This window comes from Arvicola amphibius, chromosome 15 (assembly GCF_903992535.2).
Source record: "Arvicola amphibius chromosome 15, mArvAmp1.2, whole genome shotgun sequence".
Lineage (NCBI taxonomy): Eukaryota > Metazoa > Chordata > Mammalia > Rodentia > Cricetidae > Arvicola > Arvicola amphibius.
Genome location: NC_052061.1, coordinates 48,173,966 through 48,199,691, shown reverse-complemented (window position 1 = coordinate 48,199,691; position 25,726 = coordinate 48,173,966). Strand labels below are relative to the sequence as shown.

Sequence of the window (25,726 nt, the reverse complement as noted above, 5' to 3'; positions counted from 1 at the left end):
CTTGGTTGCTGAGGCCTCAAATTCTCTGTCTGCTAAACAATGTTTAGAGAAGATGGCGGGGGAGGGGTTGGGGTAGGGGAAGGTATTGAAAACAAGTCTGAAGAGGTCAAGGGGCTTTCCTGAGGTTACATGGCTGTTAAGGAAAGTTCAGCCAGTACCCTCTGACCCCAAACTCATGACCCCAACTCAGGTGGTGCTGGTTCACTTACAGCAAATCCCCTGTGTCAGGCAGCTGGGTATGCCAACCTTGGTTACAAGAGTTCCCATTTACAGACAGGAGTGTAAGCAGCAAGAGAGGCAGAAAATGATCCTGAAAGCCCAGCAGGGCCTCAGTGCTCACTTGCAGGTAACTGGGCAGGGAGTATCAGACCTGTGGCCACTGGCACAGCCAAGATGGAAGGATTCTGTTAGGTATTCTACAGAGAGGGTGATGGCACCAACCAGGAAAGCTGTAGAGCAACAGACACCATTGACACAAGCTTGAGCACAACCTTTAGAAATGGAGGCACGGCAGGCTGGGATGAGCTCCATGGGAAACAGGAGGGTCTCTGCCCTGCCCCTCAGGAGGCAGGTTCTGACCTCGCAGGGTGCCGGGAGCTGCCAGCTACCAGGGAAATGGGAATCGGTCAGCTGGCTTGGTTAAAGACTGATTTCTGACAGCATTTAGTATTTTTGGCCAGGCTGGGATGACTGGGGGGGGTCACCAGAAAGCTGGGTTCAAGTCCGATAAGGATGTGACCCACCCATACCAGAAAGCAATTCTGCTCTGAACCATGTATGTTCACTCTTGGGATGGTAGCAAAGGACAGTGCTGGGTCACACAGGTGCATAGCAGTGTCCACAACAGCTCAGGGTAGGCTGGTTCATGGGGTGCTGCACCAGGATCCCGGGAAGCCTCATGCTGTATTCCTCTCTGCCCCCATCCTCACCCCCACCTGTTCACAGCGACTCAAACCTCAGAGGAAATAGGTGTCTAGATCCCTAGATTGCCAGCCCTCAGGGATATTCCAGGCATCATGTGTCCCGGACCCAGGAGAGTATTGTGCCTGGGAGGAGGGGCAGCTGGTCCCAGGGGGGCAGAAGAGCACCACTGCTTCTGTTCCCTACTTCTGGGAGCTTTTTTGCCTGCCCATCCACCTCCTCCTTGGGTCCAGCCGCCACTCTGGTGGCCCTGGGGAGGAAAAGGCCAGCCTCAAGCTTCCTGGCTAGGAAAAGGTTCAGGGTGGGGTATGTGTGCGTAGTCAGCATGGCCTAGGATCTGGGGCCACTGGGAACCCCCATCACTGGTGCCGGGTGGGAGGGCTGGGCCAGAGTGCCAAAGCCCTGCCCCCTGCAGCTAGCCCATGGCGCCTCCCTGGTCTTTGGGACTGTGCTTGTATTGATTTTTTGACATGGAGCAACAGCCAGCCTTTATCGGCTGAACCCTGGCCCTTGCTAATGGCAGATCTGGGTTCACCTGGGAAGAGCAGGTTCTGCAGGGTGGGGTTTTTCCTTCCTGGGATCTGTGGCGGCCTCTCAGAACCGGGGGTAACCGAGCTTGTTCTGGGGAAGGGTTGGCTCTCACTGATGGTACATCTATAGGTGTAACCGAGCATGGGATGCTTTCCTCCTGGACAGTGCCCAGAGGACGGTGACTTGCTCTTCCTAGGCCCCGGTATGACTCAGAGCCAGGCATCTAGCTCTGATCACCCCCTACTGAACCTGAAGACAGGACTCCTTGGAGAGGGGCACTACCTCCGTCTCTTCAGGGCACAGCCACAGCAGCCAGACCAGTAGAAGTAACATGGCAGCTGTGGCCTGAGCCCCCACTACCCTCTCAACAGACACACAGATCCCTTAGTGGCTTGTGTGCCACACCCAGGTGAGGGGCTCTTTCCTACTCCACATGCCTGAGGAGGCTGCAAGTCATGGCTTCCAGGTTGCTCTGACGCACAAAAATGTCTTTACTAGGCTTCTCTAAGAGCTCCATGCTAGATGTTCCCCCATCTTCCCCCAGGATGGGGACAGGAAGCTCCATCAGCCTAGAGGCCCCACATCCTCCTGTCTACTTGTGATGGCCCGGACACTCTGGTTCTTGCCCAGAGCCTGGCTTTACCTGGCTTCAGCTCAGTGTACCTACCCACCTTGTCTTTTGTCCTGTGCCTTCTGGTGCCAGTTTCTGGTCTAAGTGGTCAGAAGGGTGGGTCTGAGGGCATGTGAAGGCCTGGAAAGTGGCTGCTATTGCCAGGGTAGGAAGGTGAGTCCTTTCTGACCTGGAATGACAGCTGTCTGCCTTGCCTACAAGCACTCACATCTTGGGGCCAACAGCTGAGAGCGAGGCAGGTGTTGGGAAAGCCAGCACATCAGGATGCAGCCACCACCTGGAGTACATAGGTCCTTCAGGGCCCGAGCACCTGCTGACCCTCTGCACACAGAGCAGAGGCCCCTATGAAGGAGGTATACCCAAGTGGGGAGACTGAGGCCTTGACTATAGGGCTCTCAGTCGCTCTGGGTGTTAGGCCTTGGCCCCGGGGTGGGTCAGACATTGCAGAAGTTGGAAGACAAGGAGGTTTAGGGGCTTTTTAGCAGCTCCTCTCAGAAGCGTCATCTTCAATAGCCTTGGCCTTCAAGACCTCTGTCAACTTCATCTTGAACTTGGAGACCAGGGGTCATATTGAGGCACTGAGAGTTCAAACCCAAGCCTCTGACCTGGCTCTGTCCTTCTTTAAGCTTCCTGACTGGAAAAGGGAAGAGGATGGGATGACATGGTGTGAGCAGGGGCTGCTGTGGGTTCAGAAATGGGAAGCAGCCAGTAGGCTCGACCTGCCCTAGATCCCCATGTCTCCTACTCCTACCCTGGAATCAGGCACCATGGGTGGGCCTTGCAGCTTGTGGTCCTGGGGCACTTGTCCCAGGGGCACAGTGCTCTGTCCCACCATTCCACTTTCTGCACATGATCTAGAATACAGCGAGTCCGCAGGGCAGGCCTAGGGGCAGGGGAATTTGGGCAGAACTAGCCAAAGGCAGGGGTGGGAGACAGTATGCAGCTTGCTGACTCCAGGTAAGCGCCATGGAGCTGTGACAAGCCTGACAGGTTCAGAGACTTCCTACAGCATTTCCAGGGAGTCTGCATCTCTGAGAATGGTTCCCACTCTCTTGTATAATTTTACCCTAATAAAGGGTTTTTCTATGTAGCCCTGGCTGTCCTGGAACTCACTCAAACTCAGACATCTACTTGCCTCTGCCTCCCAAGTGCTGAGATTAAAGGCACTCACCACTGTTGCCCGGCTCTTGTAGAGATTTTTTTAAAGGGTCAAAATGTCCTCTGGCCTCACTACAATGGGCACTCTCGTTGCCCTTCAGTTCACACTCATGGTCATTCTGGGTAAATGCCCAGGGCTCCATCAAGTCCCTGCTTGGGCAGCAAAGGGCTGTGGCAGGCCTTGGTTAGAGGGATCCAAGGCACCCAGACCAGTCATATTGCGGGGGTGGGGAGGGCACGGAAGCTCAGTGGATTGAAGGACAAATCCAAGGCGTATGGTGATTCCAGGGGACCTGGATAGCCCAGCTGGGGGCAGGGCCGGGTGGGCAGGGCCCCCATGAGACACAATAAGATATGATAGCATCTCGCCTCATCTCAGGCCGCGCTGGGCCCTTGCGTGCAGGATATGACCAGCCCTCGAGCCGACGGCGGCCTCTTTGTCCCATCTCTGGGGACCGATCTTATCAGCTGCGTCCACCGCCTCCATAATGGAAAAAAATGCAGCGAGGAAATAAAAAGTTACGCACAGAGATAGAAGGGTAATAAATAAATAAATAAATAAATAAATAAATAAATAAATAAGGAGCCATCGTGGCTATGGGGAAGGGGCGCCTCTCAAAGAGCAACGGTATGTCATAGGGCTGGCAGGGAGTGGGTGGGGGTTGCTTCCTGGCTCCCGTCCTGGGTCTGGGTAAGTTTTGGCAGCATGTTGGGTCTCACAAGGTGGGTGTGTGTGTGTCTCATAAATGCTGCTCATGTGAGGGCGGTGATGTTGCCTCAGTTTCCCTTCTAGGGCAGGGTGAGAGAGAGGGGAGGTAACATGTCCCAGTAGCCATGGGTCACAGTACTGTGGACCCTGGACCTGTGTGGATCCCAGTTGTGGGTATAGGGAAGCACAACTTTGCCCCACTTCTGCTTCTCTGCCTTACCCTAGTCACTCTCTCCACATCCCAGCGAGAAAGGACAGCTTTCTGAAAATGGGAGGAACGAGGACGGAGACCCAAGGTCACCGCACGCCCCTGTCTTATTTCTACTAGATACTGGTGGTTATGGTAGAAACAGCTGGTGCAGCTGTGGCTCTGGCCAGGACTGGGCATGACAGAGAAGAGACTGGCAGTTGGCATTGGGTCTTACTCCTGTGATGATGGTGCTGGCAGGAGCGATTTGCCAGTGACGGTACCCATGGCCAGTAAGCCAGAGGCAGTGCTGAAGACAGTACCAACACTGGAACTCAGACAGCAGCAGTGACCACACAGGTGGCACAAGTAACAATAGCTGTCCCTGACCACACACACACGGCTCATCCGTCGTGGGGCTCAAGGCAGACCTGAGGCTACCATTCTGAAGAGGCCATGACTCTTAAGGTTGGAATGACATGTAGACCTTACAACCGGGGAGGGGACAGGTGGGAAACTCCTGGAAGGCAGTGGCTGAAGCTCCCCTGGCAAGGTTAGGACTCCCTTGCTGATGTCTAGGCCAGCTGTGGGGCTGCTAGCTGGGCAGGAAGCCGGTGGGAGGGCGGAGAAGGAAGCGACTTGATTAGTGCCGCCACCGAGATAGCTTGCCCTGGCCACAGACAGCGGGTCCCGGAAGCGGGTGAGGTCAGTAGGACAAATGCGGTGGGCAGCCTAGCCTGGGGCCCCTTCTAGGGCTCCACCTGCATTTCCCACTGGATGTCCTGTTGTCCGTCCACTTATCCTCTGCCTACAGTGTCCACTGAGATGCCCTTGTGCTGGGATGTCAAAGTAGGTAACGGGCACTCCTAAGAGGTAGGCCTGTTCAGTTCTCCCCAGAACTGTCCAACTTGCTCATCTGCCTTCAGTTTCTACATCTGTAACGGGGTACCACAGAGCCTCCTGCTGCCTGAATAGTGTACACCAGTTTCTGCTGAAGTCTTTTTGGGGTTCTCTTTATACCGGTGGGATCTGCTCCTAGAGCAGGCCTACCTGGATGCTTCGTCCCCTACTGCTCCTGAGGCCAGGCCACCAGCTGTGCCTTTGGGGGCCATTCATCAGGTCTCAGAAAGAGCTCTGTAAGAGTCCCGGGTCCTGGAGGTCCTAGCCAATCCCTGTCCCCATGTCTCAGCCACATTTCCGTCCTTTGGTGACTGACTGCCACTCTAGTTGCTGTTCAGAGGGAGTCCTCAATCCTGAGATCTGTAACAGGCTGGCAAGAACCCAATGCTCAATGTATGAGAAGCAAGGAGGGAGTGGGAGCCAGCATGGGGAGGAGGGCAGTTTGATGGGTCACCTGTGTAGTCCTGCTAGTGACAGCCCCCTTCCGCTGCAGTTTCTAGGACCCAGTGCCTCAGAACAGTTATCAAGGTAGAATCAGAGCCAAGGTTAGCCCAGGACTCATGTGGGCAAGGCCAGCAGGCAGCCAGTGCAGGGGGGCCCATCTCCATCTTCAGCCATCCTCCCACGGCCCATGCTGACCCAAGGCTATGACCTCTGAACTCTGTTTCCAGGATAATCACCTACTTACCACAGTCCTTCCTCGATGGGCTCCTCTACCTCTGAGCCTCCTTTCTCCTCACCCTGCATTTAGGTCTAGCTGTGTACATTCAGTTCAGGCCTTTCACTGTGGCTTCTGCCCCAACACACTATTCCTGGGCGGGTGATGATATAATGACTCAGAAAGTCCCATTCTGACACCATTTAAAATCATGTCTGGGGTGGCAGTGTCTCCAATACATCCCAGGAGGGCAAGGTCCTCCCTGTGTCTTTCCGGCCCCAGAGGAACCCAGTGACGATTCAGGAAGAGTATGCCTGACTGTAAAGATAGTTTCCTTAGGTCTTTTCATCCATCCCCTAGGCTCAGATTGCTCAGCAACCCTGGGGTCTCAGAAGAACAGTCTTCAAACGGGCTCCGAGCTGCTGGACTGGTCTCTGAAACTGACCCCAGAGTGACCCCTGTCATCTACCAGTGCCCCCTCCCCCGCGGGCTAATCTAAAACAAATAGGCCTATCACCCTCCACGCCAGGCCCCATGATAACACAAAATAGCTGGAATGATTTTTTTTCCCCACCCACACATGCCAGCTAGTCAGCTGTGGGGAGGGGAGCATGGCCAGCTATCGGCCCATCTCCCAGGCTGTCCATCAGGACGAGCCGTCCTGCCTCAGCCGCCAGATAACAGGCCTTGAGGTTCACACAGAAACCCCGGGCCTGCGAGATTAGTTAGCCGGACACAGTCTAGATAACAAGCTACCGCTCCATGGGAGGGAGGGGTCCCAGTTGCCTGCTTCCCTGGGACCCTGGGCAGGAGATTTGGTGGGGCCTCCAGCAGGAAATGGCCAACACCAGCTCCTGTGGCCCTAGCAGCAGCCCCTTCCACACGAGACTGTGGGATGCTTTAACTCTGATCTACTTTCCCCAGCAGCTGATCAAATACCTCCCAATGTCTTTCAGCATCTCCACTGTGTAGCCAAGAATTTGGGGATCGGGTGTGGCTCAGGGGTGGAGTGCTTTCCTAGTGTGTTTGAGGGTTGGGATTCCAACCCTAGCGCCATGACAAGACAAGGCTGCAAGGGCTGCCCTCAAAGTCTATGGCTCAGAACCCTGACCCGTCTGTGCCCAGCACTCTCTTCCCATGCCCACCCTAGCCCTAAGGCTCCATCATGCCATGCCCCCAACGCCTCACTGCATATTCCAGCTCCTTGTCTGAATAGCTCCCTCCCCCCTAATTTGGCTTTCAGTCATCATCTTCAAGACAGGGTCCTTCGTCCTTCTCCAGTGCTACCATCTGCTCCCCCACTTGGCCTTGACACTCAGGCACCCCCTTTGCTGACCGACACTGCTCAGGGACACGCTGGCCTGGTACATGGCCCGCCTCCCTGGCCCTGCCTCCAGGAGCTGGGATGGGCTGACTAGTTCACACTCAATTCAAAGCAGCTCCTGGAAAGAGTTCTGGGCTCCAAGAAACTCCTGGGTGGAAGAGACAAAGTCCTTTCTGGCTTCTCTTCCCTTCACACTCTGCCCTAGTTGGGCAGCCTGGCTCTGGGGCCTTAGCACCCAGCTGGGCTTCCTCAGGCCAGGACTGTGGGGCCAGCTGAGCTCCTAGCTCTCAGCTGTAAGGGACCACAGGACCCCCCCCCCCTTTCCTGCTCTACTTTGTCTCTGGAGCCTGGGGTGGGTTTACAGGTCTTAACCCTCCCCAAGGGCCACGTGCACCAGTAAGAATTCTACAGTCACCCCCTTTTCAAAAGTGCATGAGCCTGTACTGAACACTGGGTGATGCATCATTCCCAGCCAGCACTCTCTTCTTCCACATCCTCCCCGGGCCTCAGGATGCTGCCAGACCTTGACCTAGCACCTTGACCTTGTGTGGGGAAGCTGCCCCATCCCCATGGCATACCTGCTTATTCTCTCTGTCCCTGGCCCTCACCGCTGCTGGCATGTCTCTCCATAAAGACCCTCCCAGACGGCCAGGCAGGAGTCCAGCCCAATGTGTATCCTTGCATGGACTCAGGCCAATGAGCCTGGAGGAGCTCAGGTGGCTGGTTCTCCTGTTGCCTCTCCTTTACCTCCAGGAGTTTCCAGCCTGGGGATGGCTGATGGGGTGCTCCTGGGTCACCTAGCATGTTCACATGGTGCCGGTGTGCCTTTCCAAGTCACCCTGAGGTCTTCTTGCCCTTCCCTTTACCATCTGCTCAACCTCAGGCTCTGCCTCTGGACCCTGCTCTTAAACTTCAGTGACCAGAATAAGTTCTAGACCCAAGACACCCACAGGTCAGAAGAGCCACCGCTGAAGTCCTGGTGACTCCTGACACCCCCTTCCCCCCCCCCCCCCCGCTGCTAGCTATGGCTGCACTCACACTGACAGTGGGTGGAACTCTCTGGGCCTCTCCACTCACTTTGCAGGACAGCACACCCAAGGCAATGATTTGGGGCCCCCATAGTGACTCAGTTTGCCTCCCATCCCATCCTGGTACCTGCCCTGGCCTCCCAGGCGGAGCTCCACTCTGCTGGCACAGGCAGACCTCACACAGCTGGCACACTGATGACATGCATGCGGCCTTGGGGGACCTGGGAAGGTCATGGTCCCTCTGTGTCCCAGATCCCCCAGTTCTGTGGAGTCTTGTGGAAGGAACCAGATAGGCTATTGATTCCCTTGCTAAGGCCAGCCCTGGAGGAATCCTTAGAAGACCCCACAGCATGCTACCTGACTGACAGCAGTCTCTGAGTCTGTTTATTTCTGCTCTTCTGCCACTTGCTTAAAACTATGCCAGATGGACCGACCACTGAGGTAGGGGGACTGACAGAGCTGGATGGGATGTGCATCCTGACAGGGCTGGCGTGTCTGAAAGCCAAGTCCTCCTGAATTGACGAGAGGAGTTGTGGCACTGAGGGGCACCAGGCACTAGGGACAGGTCCCCACATTCCACAGTAAGGCAGCTGTGCAAGGTCAGAGATCTACTTTCAAGCCATCTGCATAGCTGGATTGGAAACAGCCGTCACTCCTGCAATCAAGGCCATCATGAAGATGACAACTCAGACTCTCTCACTTTCTGTCCTTCTTCCCAGTTAGAACTCAGCTGAGGACCAAGGGAAGCCAGGGTTGGGTCTCAGCAAGGGTATCCCAAGCCCTGTACACAATTTCCCAGAGCTCTGGGTCCACAGTGTGACCTGTGGCCCTGTGAGACCCAGGCTGTGTCCCTGCTATGTCTCAGGGGCATGCAAGCCCTCCTGCTCCAACCCTCCATTTTCCCCTCACCTGCTGGGCTCAGGTCCAAATCCACAGAGCCCTGGCTGCAGCCCCTCTGATTCCACTCCCCCTTGGCTCATGGACTGCCAAGGCTCCAAGCTCTCTGGGACTTTGCATGGCTGTTCTTTTCTTGTAAGCTCCCCTCTCCGGCATCTATACACCCCTCAGACAGCAAGACGCAGCGTGCCTTACAAGGACCATCTAGGTCGCTCTCATTCTACACAGCATCATCTGGTTTGTTCTGAGCACCGAGAGCAGGGTTTCCCTGTTGTGTGCACTTACAGACTTTTATCTCATGTGCTCTGAAGGCACTTGCCTGGCATTTTCCTTGGGTTTTATATTCTACACACGACTACACCATCCCCACTGCCCAGAAGAGGGTGCTGAGACCACACTGTGGGGTCAGTGCAAAGCCGGACTCTGGGCAGTGTGTGGCCATCAGATCTGCAACAAGACATCGCCCATTGTGTTGCTCAGGTGCACAGGTAATGCAAAACTAGCTGCTGGAGGGGTTTCTGAACCTGCCTGCACCCCATGGGAGGGAAACCATGCTGCCTAGTAGGTGACAAGCTGGAGGGGCACAATGACTCTCCCCAATGCCATTGTACAGAATAGGAAACTGAGGTCCGGAGGTCGGCAGCCCACCCAGAGACACTCAGCAGAGCTGGGCTCATGAAGAACTGAGTGGCCAGGGCAAGACACAGAACTCCTGACAGTGGATCAAAGCATGGCTGTGTACTACCCAGACCATGAGATACTGCGGGGCAGGAGGGAGCTAGGCGCAGTGACTGAACCAGGAGAGGATAGGAAATCATGACAGGGATGGTGGTTTGCACAACGCTGGGGCTGTACTCTAGTGCTTATAAAGCTCTCGAGGAAGTAAAATTATACTTGGGTCTGTAGCAGTCAAGTGACTGCTCCTCAGTGTCATTGGCAGCATGGGAACCAGGGCCACTTGGGGTTTCTTGAGGGTCTTTTTTTCTATTTCTATTTCTCCTGTGCCCCCCAGGGTCTCTCAACCAGATAGAGGTCACTAATAGCCAGTACTGTTAGTTAGCTTGCTCTGGGGATCTTCTGTCTGACCGGAAAATGAGTGGGCTATATCCACTTGTATTTATGTGAAACACCAGTCTTCACACTTATGTGGCAAACACTTTCATCGCTAAGCCATTTTCAGCTCTTCCTGGAAGATTTCCCTTCATCTGCTCTAGGCCTGGGCCATAGGAGATGAGCTGTCTCATGTATGTACACCAGCTATGGAGAAGCAGTAAGACCAGGCTCCGGCACAGCTACTTTCTGGGGCCTGTTTAAGTCCTGTCTCATCTAGAAAGGAATCTGATAGGTGGCCCCGATATTTACATGTCTGGGTTGCAACATCGGATGGTATCTAGTATGGGCAGAGACCTAGGGAGATCCAGCCCTGGACTGTCAGCTCTCTCATGGGTCCAGTGACCACCTTACTTCAGGCAGAGTAGATGGGAATGGGTTCGGGTCCAGGCACTTCTCTGAGCCAGACAGAGCCAGAGGAAGATGTGGAGTCCAAGCGAGCTCTATACCTTCTCTCCAAAGAGAAACAGTGGAAGACGCCTCTCAGGCAGGTTCCCTGGAACAGGCTGGGTGGGTTCGTTCAGTGGTGGTGGTGGTGGTAGGACTACAGGTCAGAGGTCACAAAGAGTCAAAGGCAACCAACAAGGCAAAAGTGGCTACTTGGTCTGTCACCAGACTGGGCACTGCCTTCAAGCCTTAACCCTACAACACATCACAGGCTTGGGCGGCCCTGGAGATAAGAGCCCCCTGGGCCTCTCCAGCAGCTTCCCCAGTGGGTGATAAGCATGGCCTGTGTAGGAGCTGATAGTCAATGGCTACCACGGCGGTTGGCCAGCGGCCACTTATCAACCCCATCACTGCCCACTGCACAAAAATTCCTATCTGTGGGAGCCGATAGGGTACCGCCTGGCCCCTGAGGATGCAAATAACTCGGGAAGCTGGGGTGCACCCTGACCCCAAACCACAGCCCGTGGAGCATAGCCCTCACAGGGGGCAGGGCAGGCTGCAAACTGCGAAGGCCTTGCTTCTCCATCTAAAAAATGAAGTAATAACACTGTATGGACGGGATGGTGGGAAATGCTCGACACTGATGTGGATGACCTGGCATCTGGGCCTTGGTAGCAGGACACAGTTCCCAGTCAGTGATGTGCACTGTCCTCTCTGACCATGCACTGAAGGGGTATGACACTGTGCTGGCCCCACGGGGCTGATGGAAGGACCATCTATGCCTTCTACCTGCTTAGTGGCCACTGAAGTCCATAGACACACATGATCCCTGCCACCCCCAGCAGGCACTGTCCACATTTATTATGCTTGTGGACGTGAAACAGGGACACACAGGGACACGCTCCTGATGCTGAATCAGTACTTACGGACTCCCTTCTAGCAGGAGAAACTGAGTCAGCATAGGGCTGGTTAGAATCTGGGCAGTCTGAATACAAGGCTTTGCCCAGTTCAATGGCTTCAGGCATGTGAGTGGAAAAGGCCCTGGCACCCATGTGATCATGTAACCAAGTACAATTACTCCCATCATGGTACTGTGATCTGGGGACACTGGCCTCAACTGAGATAGGACCCTGGGTCAGTACCCAACTCCTACCAGGCACCCCAGGAGGAGTGGCCATCTCTGTCATACATTTCTGCCAGGTCATCTGGAGCCCTGAGAGGCGTGCTAAGCATCCATGTACTAAGGGATGTCAGAGGGGAGTGCTCACCCTCTCTCTATCTGACCTCAGGCTGTTATTCCGTCGGGTACCCCCACACACCTGCCACTCATCATACTTAGCACCGGTGGCAGACATCACCAATTGACTCCTGCACTCTTCTAATGCCTTAGGACCCCTCCCAGTTGCCCCTCTGTTAAGAGTCCAGTTAAAAGTCTGTCGCTTTCCAATTTGGATCCCAAGTTCCCCAGGGGAGGAACAGGGTCTCCGCCCTGGCAAAGCCGTCTCTGATCCCTCAGCAATCCCTTGCCATGCCTTCTATTCACAGATAGGAATCTGGTTGTGATCATACTGAGATGCTCATACACAGCTGAGACTCAGTAACTGTGCACACACGTGTTGCTCACCCACATGCTCAGCCTCCAAACTCCTCCCTCATTGCTACACACACCACTTACCCCCCCCCCTCACCTATTTACCCTGCACAGTGTGGCTCTCAGCCCTCACTCAGTAAGAGCCCTGGAAATCATGATGCCCCACTGTGCTCCTGGGCCATGGTATCTGTTTACCAGGAGCAAGGGTACCATGACTGCCACATTCTGGGACCTGGGAGATCTGAGATGCAGCTGCCAATTCTAGCTTCGTATGTGACCAGCCGCACTCACTGCCCGAAGATATGCAAAGGCACAGGCCTGACTGCCTATGGGGCAGATGGTAACTAGGAACCTCAGATGGGCTGCAGCCCCCAGGAAGGGCAGGTGTTCTCCTTCTCCCACAAGCCTGAGCCCACCTGGGCACTAGCCAGCTTAGCATCCCAACCGTCTGCTGTTGGGAAGATCCCAGACTGGCAGCTCCAGCCACATCCTCTAGATACCCCTCCAGGGGCCTGTTCCTCAGTCCTCATTGCCAAACCTTCCAAATGCTTCTGTCTACATCACGAGCTCTAGGTGTGGGTATTCTGGACACAACTCAGAGCACACTGCTTGGGCCAACAACACAGACCTGGACACCAGTGGTCTCCAAGAATCCAAGAGAGCCTGGTTCCCACTTGGCCCAAAAGGCTGTAACAAGGCTGTCCTGGGGTCATAGCAATGTTGTACTGGGCTAGTCAGTGTGGTTACCTGGCCCACTCCAGGGACTGGCCATAGCTGCCTCTTCTTCCTTTTCCTCTTTCTCTTCATCCTGGGGCCTCATCTCCAACTCCTGCGCCCCCATATCTTCAGGACCTTCTGGGGACTCAGGGGGTGCTAGCACTGTGGGTGGACTCACATCTGTAGAGAGGAAACATTGTCACGCTCTTGCTGGGACGACCTATAACCAGGAGGGAAACTGAGGCCGGGGGCACACAGCTACCTGCCCTCCTGCCTTATCTAACACAGCAGGTTTCCTCTTGGCCTAGTAAAGCCCCCAGTCCCTTCTGATCACAGCTGTAATAATTATTCCTTCGCTGCTGTCTGTCACAGCCCAGTGCCCACCCAGTGCGCCTAGATCTGTGGCCTCTGGCTCACTGGTCTCTGCAACAGCTGGGCCCCTCCACCAGCCCCGCACCCAATTCCAGCCCAAAGGGCATGTTTGCCTTCCTGGCGGGCCAGATAACCAGTGTGGCCCCCGATCGATGCGCTCCTGTAAAGCCCCCTGGGTGACGTCATGGGAACAGCAGATTATTAATACCACGATAAGGGCTGTGATTAACATCAAATAAATCAATCCCGTGGTATAAAAGTCCTATTATTTTTGGCTATAAATCAAAGTGGCTGGCATCTGAGCTCCAGCCACTGCGAGGAGCCGCGCTGGACCCGCCTGAACGTCAGATATGCTCTTGCGCCGTTATCGCGCCCATCACTTCGTTATCACGGCCGCCGGTGCCAGGTGCAGGCCTGGCTGTTTGTCCCAGATCCTTCCCGGCCCCACCCACCTACCCTCTCAGCAGCCCCAGCTCCCCAATCAGATAAAGACCAGCTCCCCGGGAAGCCGTGGGTCAAAGTCCAGTAGCCGCCAACCACTTGCCCTTTGGTAGCTGGGCCACAGCTGCCTTAGTGCAGCTCCTGATGGTAGCACTGATGGTGGAGGAGATAAGGTGGCAGCCTACGAGCATGGCACCTGCTCTTCTGGAGGTCACCCCGTAAAAACGGAGGCTCAGAGGTGGTCTAGGGCCAGCCGTAGGCAGCTTCACCCCTCAGTACTGTATTCCAGCAAAAGCAAAGAAAACAGTAACGATGAATAAGCTCCTGACTGGAGACTGGCCTGGCACCTGCCACCTCACTCCTGGGGTGAGTGATGGAGTCAGGGATTGACCCCCAGGGCTGCTGTCAAGGATGGGGCAGCCCCTCAGGCTGGTGCTGGGCCTGGAAACAAAGAAGGGATGTGGGAGAGTCCTTGGCCTGCAGCCATTCAATCAGGGACTCTGATACACTGGTGGGGTGCACAGTGAGGAGCCCCCAGGGGTGAAGATCTGTCTGGAATTTGTTCCCCATCCAGACTCCTCTGTCATTACCTGTCTGTTATCCCTGTTTTCCTGTCACCAGTTTTCCTCCTTCCTCCTCCTCCTTGTTCTGCTCTTTCATCCATCCCTCATCACTGTGTGTGTGTGTGTGTGTGTGTGTGTGTGTGTGTGTGTGTGTGCACGCCTCTTCATGGGTGGTGGCCAAAGAACAACCTTGGAGGTCTTTAGCTCTCTCCCTTGTTTTTTGAGATATTGTCTGCCATTGGCCTAGGACTCAACCAATGTAGCGAGGCTGGCTGGCTAGTGAACCCCAGGGACACACCCGTGTTCACCTTTACATTACATTACCTTTACATTGACATTTACATTTACATTTACATTACATTACCTTTACATTGACATTAGAAGCATGCATCGCCACACCTACATTTTAGAGATGCTGAGGCTCAGTCCTCAAGTCTGTGGGCAAGCACATTATTGACTGAGCCGTTTCCTTAGGTCTTTTGTCCTCTTTGTTGTTGTCCCATCCTGTGCCATCTGCTCTGTCCCTGTGTCCCCCATACACTTGCTGGGACCACAGCCAGAGTACCAGCCCTCTTTGCATATGGCACAGGTGGCTCCTTGGGGATCTCTGCTTCAGGTCACCACCGGTCTCTCCTTCGCTTCTGGTCATGTCACCAGTTGACGATCCTCCCAAGTAGCTCAATAGCTACATTGTCCAACCAGAGGCTGGTGGGCAAGATGGGGTATGGCTCGATGATATAGTGCTTGCCTAGCATGCTTGAAGCCCTGGGTTTAAACTCTGGCACTGGGGTGGTGGTGGGGAGAGTCTAGGCTCTGCAAGGAATAGCAGATGTGGAATGGTGTGCCCTTGCAGCTTGGGGCGGCAGGTGGAACAAGGGCTCATGGGTATGGAGTGAGGTGATCCTGAAGCTCAGAGCTGCAGACAGACACGGCAGGGCTTTAGACTCACAGCCAGGTAGAGCCCAGCACACTGAGTCAGGATGCCGGTATCCCTCAGGTTCCTCTCTATCACCTCTCCAGAACTCAGTGGCCTCCAAAACACAAGCAAAATGTTGATCTCAAGGACTCTGCCTCTGTGAAGTCCCTCTTCTCTGGACTTCAGGGGGCATCTGAAGTCTCACTGCCCTATATCCCGCACCTGGCCTGAACTGGCCTCCTAGGGTTTGGGTAGTGTGGGTGTCTGCGGGGTTTCCTTCCATGGCCTGACTCTAACTTCAGAAATGCATCCACATGAACAACTGCAACCAGGAGGCCCAGCTGAGTCCAAGGAGGTCATGTGGGTAAGGAAAGGGGGCAGCGTGACAGTCGGATGAATCTAAACCCAGACCTAGGTCGGATCCTGGCCAGAGTATGGGCCGTGAGCCCAGACAAGCTTCTTAACCTATCTGGGCCTAGGTCCTTCAGTTCAGCGGATACAGTGTGTTCTCTGCCTCCGAAGAGCCTCGCAGTTCTTCCTGGGTGCAGCTTGATGCTGTGTGTGGAGCCCAGGTCACAGCTCTGCAGATCCCGTGGACACCATTTCACAGGGATAAACACGCTGGGAGTGGCTGTGACTTTCCTGAGGTCTAGCCTTGGACTGGATATTCCCCACCTAGGCCTCAGTTACCTTAGCCTGAGGCTGGACCTCCAACTCACGCACAGCAGACACCCCTCTCCCCTGGCTCTCGCCAGGTCCTAGGGACAGCAGCTGCCTGCTGAGGCCCACTGTCTCCCCATGAACTCTAGGAGGATGTTGATCTGCACACTCACCTTCTCTGGGTGGGCTTGGGGGATCCTCTATGGCTGGGGCCTCAGGGGATGCGGCCTCCTGCTCCATGGGGCTGATGTCCATGGCCTGGGTTTCTTCTCCGGCCTCCATATCTCTGAGGGAACCTGCGGACATGAGTCGCAGGGAAATCATGAGGTGCTTTTGGATAAGGCTACCCTGGTTTCCTAATGGCCAAACAAGCTCAGTTTTGGTGCCTGGGAAGAGTGGGCAGGACGAGGGCAGGGCCAGCTCCTCACCGAGGCAGAGGCTGTGTAAGTCTCCTGGAATCTAGTATGTTAGCTTCACTCTGTGTTTAACCCTGACCCCGCAACAATTCCTAAGCTTTGGTGTCACTTGGTGCTTTTCCTATCCTTGTCCTTCATGTTGTCTGTCTGTTCTCAGGTAATGGATGCCTGCTCGCCAAGACAAGCGTCTCAGCCCCTCCCAACCGTACACTCCCAATAGAAATCAACATGGGGTCCTTTGGGGCTCAGACAGATGCTTTAGGTCTTCCTGTCTCACAGGCTCACATGGAGACTCACGGGCTCACACCGGGATTCACGGGCTCACACGGAGATTCACGGGCTCACACACAAACTCTTGGGCTCACACACAGACTCTCAGGCTCACACACAGACTCACGGGCTCACACGGAAACTCACAGGGTCACATACAGACTCACGGGGTCACAGAGACTCACGGGGTCACACAGAGACTCACGGGGTCACACACAGATTCATGGGTTCACACACAGACTCTCGGGCTCACACACAGACTCTCGGGCTCACACACAGACCCACGGGGTCACACACAGACCCATGGACTCACACAGAGACTCACGGGGTCACGCAGAGACTCACGGGCTCACACACAGACTCTCGGGCTCACACACAGACCCACAGGGTCACACACAGACTCTCGGGCTCACACACAGACCCACAGGGTCACACACAGAGTCTCGGGCTCACACACAGACCCACAGGGTCACACACAGACTCTCGGGCTCACACACAGACCCACAGGGTCACACACAGACTCACGGGCTCACACAGTAGACATTCTAATGTTTGCTTAAGATCTCCTACAGGAAGACTCTCAGGCTCCATATGTCAAGCTACCCCACACTTGGGGATTGGTCCAGAGCTCCCCAACAGTGAGTTCTTGTGCTCACTACACTGGGCAAAAACATGATGGGCACAAACATAGCAGATTCACGACTGCTGGACTGGGTCAGGACACAGGTGCCCTTCACAGTGGGGACTGGGCCTCTTTGTTCCCCTCCCTCCAGACCAGCTGGGGGGCATCCACCATGCAGGGGGAGATGGCAGACTGGAATAAGCTCCCGTGGTTCCACAATGACTCCCAGAGGACACCAAGCACAGGTCAGGAGTGATGCAACCTCTGAGGTCACCCCAGGGTATCAGCGATGGGAACAGAACTGAGACCCAACTGAAACCCTTGCTCAGCCTGGTCCCCAGCTTATTCTCTTAAGCCACAGCTTGCAGGAGACAGCTGTCCTGTCATTTTGTGGTCACTGAGGAGGGGAAGAGCCTGTGTCTAGGGTACACCCACTGGCATTGAAGGGGCCTTGAGTCTCAGAGCCTGAGACATTGGAGAAAATAACCCCCTAAACCATGTGTCAGAGGGTCCGAGGATACCCTAGAGTAGAGGGGACAGAAGGCATGCAAGGGCCATCTTTGGTTCTGTTTTGTCTTTCTGACAGGGCCTCATGTATTCCATGTTGGCCTTGAACTTACTATCTCAGCAGTTCTCAACTTGGGGGTCACGCCTAGGATCATTAAAAAACACAGATATTTACATTATGATTCATTGCAGTAGCAAAATTACAGTTATAAAGTAGCAGCGAAATAGTTTCATGGTTGGGGGGGTCACCACAACATGAGGAACTGTGTTAAAGGGTCACAGCATTAGGAAGATTGAAAACCACTTTACTATGTGGTAGAGGCAGGAGCCTCTACCTCCTGAGTGCTGGGATTAGAGGTATGCACCATCACGCCTGGTATATGCAGTGTGGGGATCTAACCCAGGGCTTTGTGTATGGCAGACAAGCGCTCTATACCAACTGAGCAATAGTCCTCGCCACTTCACAGCCATTTCTGGAGGCAGGCCATTGTCTTCAGGTAGGGGGATGGTCTAAGATGCACCCCCTTTGACACTTGGGGCCTCTAGCTTTACACAGTTAACGAAACGTGCTGCTCCCCAGAACAGTGGCTCAGGGCTGCTCCTTTTTAGGAGGAATGGGGGTTCTGTGGGAGACCCACAGGCCGGTGGCAGGGCCATCAATCAATACCAATACGTGTTAGCTCACACCCAATACTAAAGCCACTGTGGGATCTATGGTACTTGTCATGTCAATGGGATGGGGACCCATGAAGATGGAACAGAGGCCAGGCTAGGGGCAGGTTTGTAGAGTGATCTTTCAGAAGTGACAGGGGACATTCTGTATCTGAAGGACTACGGTGGCTTTAATCCAGACCACACTACTGGGGTCAGTGCCATCCTGCTCACACTGGCCTCAGATGGCCAGACATCACTCTAGGATGCAGGATGCACGGGCCTCATGACATTGTCTGTGGCTCCTGGGGGCAGGAAAAACCAAAGAACCATATTGGTTCCTAAGCCAGGAATGAGAGCAAGTGCAGGGCTGAGACCAGGTGATGTGATGTGTGGGAGAAAATGGGTGCACCTGCAACTGAGTGTAGTTGAGTGGGCGTGAAAGCTAACAGGCAGAGCCCCGCCACACTGGTCTCTGAGGTCTGGAAAGGAGGGAGTCTATCTTCAGCCTGGGGCATGGGGGTGACATCACAAGTCCCAGGAAGAGGTAGGTTTCCTAGCTGCAGTCCTGTGGGTGCTAGCGCTGGACCCAGACTCCCAGGAACAGGGCTAAGGCTCACAGGGGCAGACACATGCCTTGACCCATATGACCTTGAACTAGGGTTGGAAAACAGGGCTACGGTGGAGGTCCACCCTGAGTGGAGCCACCCCAGGACAGGAGACTGCCCTGCCTAGGCCCATGCACCCATCTCTCTGGAGGGGCTCCATGCCTCTCCAGGGGCTGAAAGGCACCTGGAGTCTCAGTTGCCTACTCGAGCAATGGGATGAAGCCCGCTCTCAGCAACTCTGGGACTGTCATTGAGCTGGGCCAAGAAGAGGGCACAAGCAGAAACAACCTTCCCCAGTAATGTCATGGAGCCCAATCTGGTGCCCACCCAGGCGGACCTCCCACACCCAGGCGCCTAGAGCTGGGATGTTCCTCAATTTACAAGAACAAAGGCAAAAGTGCTTCTCACAAAGCCTCGTGGATGAGCGTGGAGAAAGAAGCCAGGCTGACAAGCAGCTTATTCTGACGTTGTTAATCCATTTCCAGAACAATTAAAATGGCTATGATAATGCAGGAGAGAATCACCACGGCAAACAGAGAAAGCCCACAGATGGGATGTGGCACTTCTGCCCGGAGCCGCTCGGCTTTCTGAGCCCTCGTTGGCTTCAGCGGAGCCTAAGCTGGCACTGGGCCCTCCGGTACACCTAGACCCGCAAGGGCTGTGGAAGTATAAAAGTGGGGGACGCTGGCCCTATATGTCAGGGGTATCCGTGAACCATGGCTGGACACTGTCCCTCCCAGGATGTCCAATGCTAGGGTCCTTCTGGGGACCCTCACTGTCCCCAACCAGGCAGAGTGGCAGATATAACTGTGTCCTTGCTCTGCGACCTTGGGCAAGCCATGCTACCTCTCTGCACGCTGTCTCCTCAGCTCTGAACGGAAACTCTCACAGCTGCAGCCTCCCAGGTCAGCTTGCTGGCACCATCAGAGTGCAGCTGAGGGTGCTGGGGGCCAGTGCTTTGCAAACACCAGCTGTCACTGGTGACTGCCACCAAGGGCCCAGCAGGGGAAAGGGGTTATTAAGCACAACCGTGCACAAGGGGCCTTGGCTTAGCACTTCACAAATGTCCTTCCCTAACCCCTCTCACTTAGATAGCCCAGTGAGGTCGTCTTCCAGTCCTGCCTCAAAGGGGAAACTAAGGCACAGAGGGTTTGTGCTGAGTTAGATCTATGTAGAGGTAATACAGAATATGTAATATGAGCCAGACTGGGTGCCATGGGAATGGGGGCAAATAACGGTGAGGGTGTAGAGTGGGGAACCTAAGGCCAGTCCTGTCTAAATTTCATTTCCATAAGGTGCCAAACACCCCCCCTAGTGGGAAGTCTGGGTTATACCCACTTTATGGATGGGTAAACTGTGGCCCACCCAACTAAAGCAGAGCAGCTTGCCCATGGTCCTCAAGGAAAAGGCAAGGGGATGGCGCATGGAGAAAAAGGAGCTTGGACAACATTAAGACCTGAGCAGACAGGCTGCCTCCTGAGCACTGTCTCGAACTGCACCTGCAGGTACCCACAGTTAGGTGGATGCTGGCCCTGTTGCCTGGCTACTGCCCATGTTGGAGATGTCTGGGCACAAGACTGCACTTCTGCTCAGTGGCATCCACAGGCCACCATGGTGGTCACCCACAGTCAGGACAGCAGTGGGAGCAGCCCCCACAGTGCCCCGAGCCCCTTGGTTATCACAAGGAGCAGATGCCCAAGCGCCCATCCGTCTCCTGCTCATTAAGCCGGACGCCGCTTGGGAATGAAAACATAATAGCTATTTGATTGGGGGTGAGATATTTTGCATATTGGCTCAGAGCTGATAGCGGAATTTCATCAACTCCCTTTTTCATGCTTTAAAACTGAATTATGGAGGCAGACTCTGTGTGGCAGGCTGATGCCCACTCCCTTCCATGTCCCTGTCTCCCAGCTCTGAAGAGCTGCACAGAAGGGTGGTGGTCATTCTGAAATCACTGCATGGAGGTCACTGCAGGTTCTGAAGAGGGACAAAATCCCACAGTCTGTGTCCCCCAGGCAGCAAGGAGGGTTGTCTTTGATCCAGGTAGGATTCTGGTCATGGATGAGACCCCTGCAGACCACCCCATGGGGATAGAAACCACCGTAGGAACTAGGGCAGCACCCACCTTTCCAAACCCAACAGGAGCCAGTGGACCAAGGCCCACTGGAGCCGGCCTGGCACAAGGTCCTTTCTTTAAGACCACCTGGAGATTCTTTCTTCCCTTCCTAAAAATGGACCCAAGATGATCTGGACCAGCTGCCTGCCCATCCTTGGACAAGAGAGCTCAGAGGCTGATCCCAGGTACCCGCCCCCGAGAACACACAGCCTCATTCCTCATCCCGGTTGCTTCGTCTACGCATTGAATTCACTCATCAAACCTTTCCCATGCCCTTGGTGTGCCAGATTCAGGACCAGGAGACAAGGCAGTGACAGGAAAAAGGTGGCAATATGCATGGCAGGAGGGAGAGCTGTTGTGGGGTGGATTCCTGGAGGAGGTGGCAAGGACTGGCAAGAGATGAGGCTCGTTGCCCTTGGAGCCAGGGAGAACGTAGTGGGGTAGAGGGGCAGCACACACCAGGCAACGCAGGACCATTCCCACATGGAAAAGGAGGGCAGTCTCTTGAGGAGGATGGAGTCCACACAGCCATATGGGACCGTGGCTGGGAGCACAGCCTGGCTATGGTGACTATGCTGTTCCTTCCAGGGCTGGGGAGGGCCATCAGAGGGAACAGGAAGCCCCCCACCTTGGCTGGTAGAACCCTAGTCTCCTTACTTCACTGGAATGGCTTGGCACTGCCAGGAAGGAGACCCTGGCCTCCAGCAGGACCCAGCTGCCAGATAAGGCCCTGATAGCAGAGAGAAAATAGCAACAGATACAGACTTTCCCACCACTGGGCAGCGGGCAGCTAGGGCCATGGTGGGGACAGACAGGCGGCAAGATAGCCCTGTCCTCCCTGAGGGGCCAAATCTAGGGAGTTTAGCATCACAGGACTCAGCCCAGGGGAGGACGATGGCCAGACAGTCTAAGGTCTAAAGCCTTCTTGCTTAGCAGACACCGTGACCTATGACAGTGGGTCCTGGTTAGCAGGACGAGGTGGAGTCCAGGACCCATCTAAGCAGGGATTCTGATCCAGCCAATGCAGGGAGATGGAAACTGAGGCACATGGCACCCAGAGCTGCAGCCTTCTCCTCAGAAACATTTGACTTCACTCTCAGTTCTAATGGCTTGGTGGTGACCTGTCAAAAAGCACTGGCAGGAGCAAGTTGAGGAACCTCGGAGATGACTCTGACCCCATTGCCTCAAGTCCTCAGGATCACCTCAGGCCATATTATGTATGGTGCAGTGGGGCAGGGTTCTCACAAGTAGAGTCCCCTTCGCCTCCAGCCATACTACTTGGAACTGGCCCAAAGCTGTCTTGCCAGTGTGGGAAGGTCCAAGCCCCTCAGCATGCACCCACCTTACATGCTTTCCAGGTAGGGCATCCGTCACTAGTGCCCAGACCTGTCTTTGCATGGCTACTGAGCCACCTACGGCCCTCCTCAGTCTCTTCAAGGACTCCCCTTCAGAGTCCTCTAGTGGGGTGGTCCGTCTCCTCCGTACCACCGTTTATCAGGTTGCACACTACAAGGTCAGAGACCTGCAGGTGCTCAGCGTGCCTGGGAAGGGTGAAGGGCCACTTGAGCCTCAGTGTCTGTCTCAACCTTGACCTCAGCCTCAACTGAGGATGCCCCTGGGGAGGTGCTGAAGAGACAGTACAACGGTGGAGGACACCATCATACAGAGCTAGAGGGGCACTGCCCACAACTACGCTGGTCACAAAAGAGTTGGTCAGATAGTATGGCTTGTTCACTTGAGTGTACAACCTGCTCCAGCAAGAGACAGATGCCTGCTCCCTGGGGTTCCCGGTGATCACAGTCAAGCTGGGGCTGTGGCCAGAGCACACAGGTTTTTGGACCTACAGCCTGGACACAGACACTGTTCACTGCATGGGTGGTATAAGGTTGAATAGATATGGGTGGGACAGGTAGCCTTTCTTACCTAGCGTATCACAGAGGGCACTCCCACAGACCCTGGGATGGAGAGCTCACATCTCTTTCTGAGAGGTCTGAGCCCTTATGACCGTCTGTGTCTTGCCTGATTCTCTCTATCCTGTTGAGGTCTCAGGTGGCTGACCTGCTGACTGCTTCTGTGCCGAGCTGTGAGGAGCAGGAGGGCCTAACCCCAACTGGCATAGACTCGGAGCTCAGGACACCCTGGAAGGTGATATATACCTTCCTTAGTCCCTGGGCGGTCTTACAGAGGCACCAAGTAGGGGGTCTGATGGAGAGTCAAGGCCCATAATCTAGTAAACATGGGTCCAGGCAGACCTCAGCATTCAAACACTAAAAAGATCCTATTGAGATATGATTCACACACAATGAAATACAGGCTTTTCCTGCTGCTTGGCTTTTAAAGGCACAGATCTTTACTGAAAGGACAGGTGGAGGGGGGGCAACACACAGCCCAGATAAAATACAGGGTGCTATGTGACCCCGCCTCGTGGAAAGAAACACACGCTGATGACCTGGGGTCAAGCTGGTTCCAAACACTTTGAAAGGACTCACTGAACATCTCTGATGTCAGTCACCTTCCCTGGCCTGTCCCCGGAGGACCCAGGGCTTCACGCAGCTGCGAACCTGCCCAGGGCAGAGCTGGTGCCCAGGGCAGGGCTGGCCTAGTGTTCTCCCCTCCTGGAAATCTTTCTCACTCCTGCTTCCAAACCTCGCACAGAAGTCAGCTCTGACTTGACAGAATGTGGTGGGCTTCACTGCCCCCCAGGCCTCGGTGTTGCTGTTCTGGCTAGTCTGTGTGGAACCCAGACACCCCAGGCATGTGCTTCAAGTGACCAGAGATGGTGCCAGGGATCTGGCCAGGCCCTTGGGCTTTGGGAGGGCCCCTGGAGCTCTGAGCATGCTAACTCTAGTGCCACCTGACTCTTATTAGCTCTCCAATTTGCTCTTATACTGCTTTAAGTGTGGGAAACTGAGGCACAGAGTAGCAGGGTCTCTCTACCGGCAGAGCAGCTCCTGGTATGGCTCTCGGAGCCCTGCCATCCCCAATCCTGGTTCACAGTGAAGAGAAGCAGGGATGGCCTTGCCTAGAGTTACTGAGGAGGATTCAGATACAGGTCCATAAGGACCTCAGGACTGAGGTCTTGCTTCTCCCCTTGTTGGGCCTGTTTCTCTCCCTGATCCCACATCTTCCTTCCCATCTCTGCTTCTTTCCATCCCTGGTCCCTTTGTTCCTGGAACCAGAGACTGTTCTCTGCCAGCTGTTCCTGGCACAGTTGGAGTCAGGACACCCTGTTTTGTGGGGAGGTCCCTGCCCCCCCCCCGTTATCTGTAATCTTTAGAAGCTTTGGCTCCTTCGGCCCCGATTCCTGTAGACACATGCACACTGCCCTCAATAGCTCACTTGGGTCTGTCAGCCTTACTAGCCTCACCCTACAGGGATGTAGATTCCATGGGCAGACGAGGAAAGTGAAGCAGAAGGCAGCCATCTTGGCCACCGCCTGGCCTTAGGGTAGCTGCTCACACTGCTATTCGGGACATACACAATGGAGAGCTGCCCAGGCTGCAAGATTCAGGGGCCCACATCTGACCTTATAGAGCTTTGGTGAAGAGTGAATGGAGAGGCTCGGGAGGGATCAGGAAGTTCCAGGCAGGTCCATCCCAGGCTGGGGACTGACTGTGCAGACAAGACAGGGCATTCAGTCTGGGATGGAGACAGGGATATAGGCCTCTGGACCTCTGAGGGCTAGCTCAGTCTACAGTGGATGTGGGGGTACTGGGACTTCTCAGAGGAAGTGGCATTTAAGAACACCCCAGGGAGGGCACTCACGCAGTGTGTGCAGGAAGACCTAGGGCAGGGAGGGCCCACAGAAAGTCCCAGCTGAGCACCCAGGGCTAAAGGCCTGGGAAGGAGCTAAGGTTTAATCTGTGAACAGCACTGCCAGATATCAAGCTTGAGGATGCAGGGCCCTGGTTCCCTGGGGTTTCAACAGCTACCCCTGTGGGCTCCCTCAGGATCTTCCCCTTGACCTGAGCCTGGTCCCTCTCTCAGGCCATTTCTAAGCGGCAAGTTGGTGTCCTACCCTGTCCCCCGGGGCAGGGGCCTGGGTGGGGCAAGGCTGAGAGAAAGGGAGGCTAGGAGGAGGGAAGAGGGCTGGGGGCCTGAGAAAGCCCAGCCTGGCTGATAGAGAGAGATTGGTTTCAGCCGGAGCCTCGGGCCTGCCAAGTCCACATCCTATCTGCGGCCTGCGCTTACTCAACATTCATCACAGCTGAACTCGGAAACTTTATCAACGCTAAAGGTTGGCGCCATCTCTAGGCCCAGCCACTCCCGTCCCTCCCCTCGATGGGCCTGATAGCCACTGATAGATTACACAAGATTGTTTCACTCCGGGAACCCAGGGCCTGTGCTTCTGGGGGAGGGGCTGCATGGGGGAGGGCCCAGAACACCACGGGGGGCTGGAGCCGCGCACCCTGAGGATGGTCACTAAGTGCACTGGGGGCCCCCCGTGCCAGGATGGGGCCTAGGGTTGTGGGGGCCACGTGCCAGGCAGGGGCGGCCGAGGCCACAGCTCAGAGCCTGGAGCAAGAGAGGAGGAAACAGAATGGTGGAGATGGGCGCTGAGGCCCGGAGTGATTCTTTCTCTAGATGGGCGATAAGAGCTGAGCGATGTGAGCGGGTTTCACTAATGGAGCCATCGCTGCGTGGTACAGGGCAGAGGGACGGAGGCAGATGGCAGCAGGAGGCAATGGTTCCTGTGTGACAAGCCGCTCACTCGGCGGGCTGGGCTGTGCCCACTCCTCTCCAAGCCTGCCTTGAGCCCGCAGCGGCTGTCGGGCAGAGCACAGTGCTCTTAGCACGCAACCCAAACCCACTACGCGTGCCCCATCCTCTCAGTG

General features: G+C 55.1%; 1 protein-coding gene across 5 annotated transcripts in view; it reads right to left on the bottom strand.

Annotated features, from left to right (window-relative positions):
• Positions 1–25,726, bottom strand: part of Zfpm1 (zinc finger protein, FOG family member 1) — a 59,149-nt gene that overhangs the window by 18,877 nt on the left and 14,546 nt on the right. For all 5 annotated transcript variants that reach the window (XM_038312465.1, XM_038312468.1, XM_038312467.1 and 2 more), the window contains exons 2-3: positions 15,875–15,997; positions 12,780–12,929 (exon numbers count right to left, since the gene is read on the bottom strand). In XM_038312465.1, coding sequence (XP_038168393.1) covers positions 12,780–12,929; positions 15,875–15,983 — 259 coding nt within the window. In that variant the 5' untranslated portion in view covers positions 15,984–15,997. The remainder of the gene's footprint in view (positions 1–12,779; positions 12,930–15,874; positions 15,998–25,726) is intronic.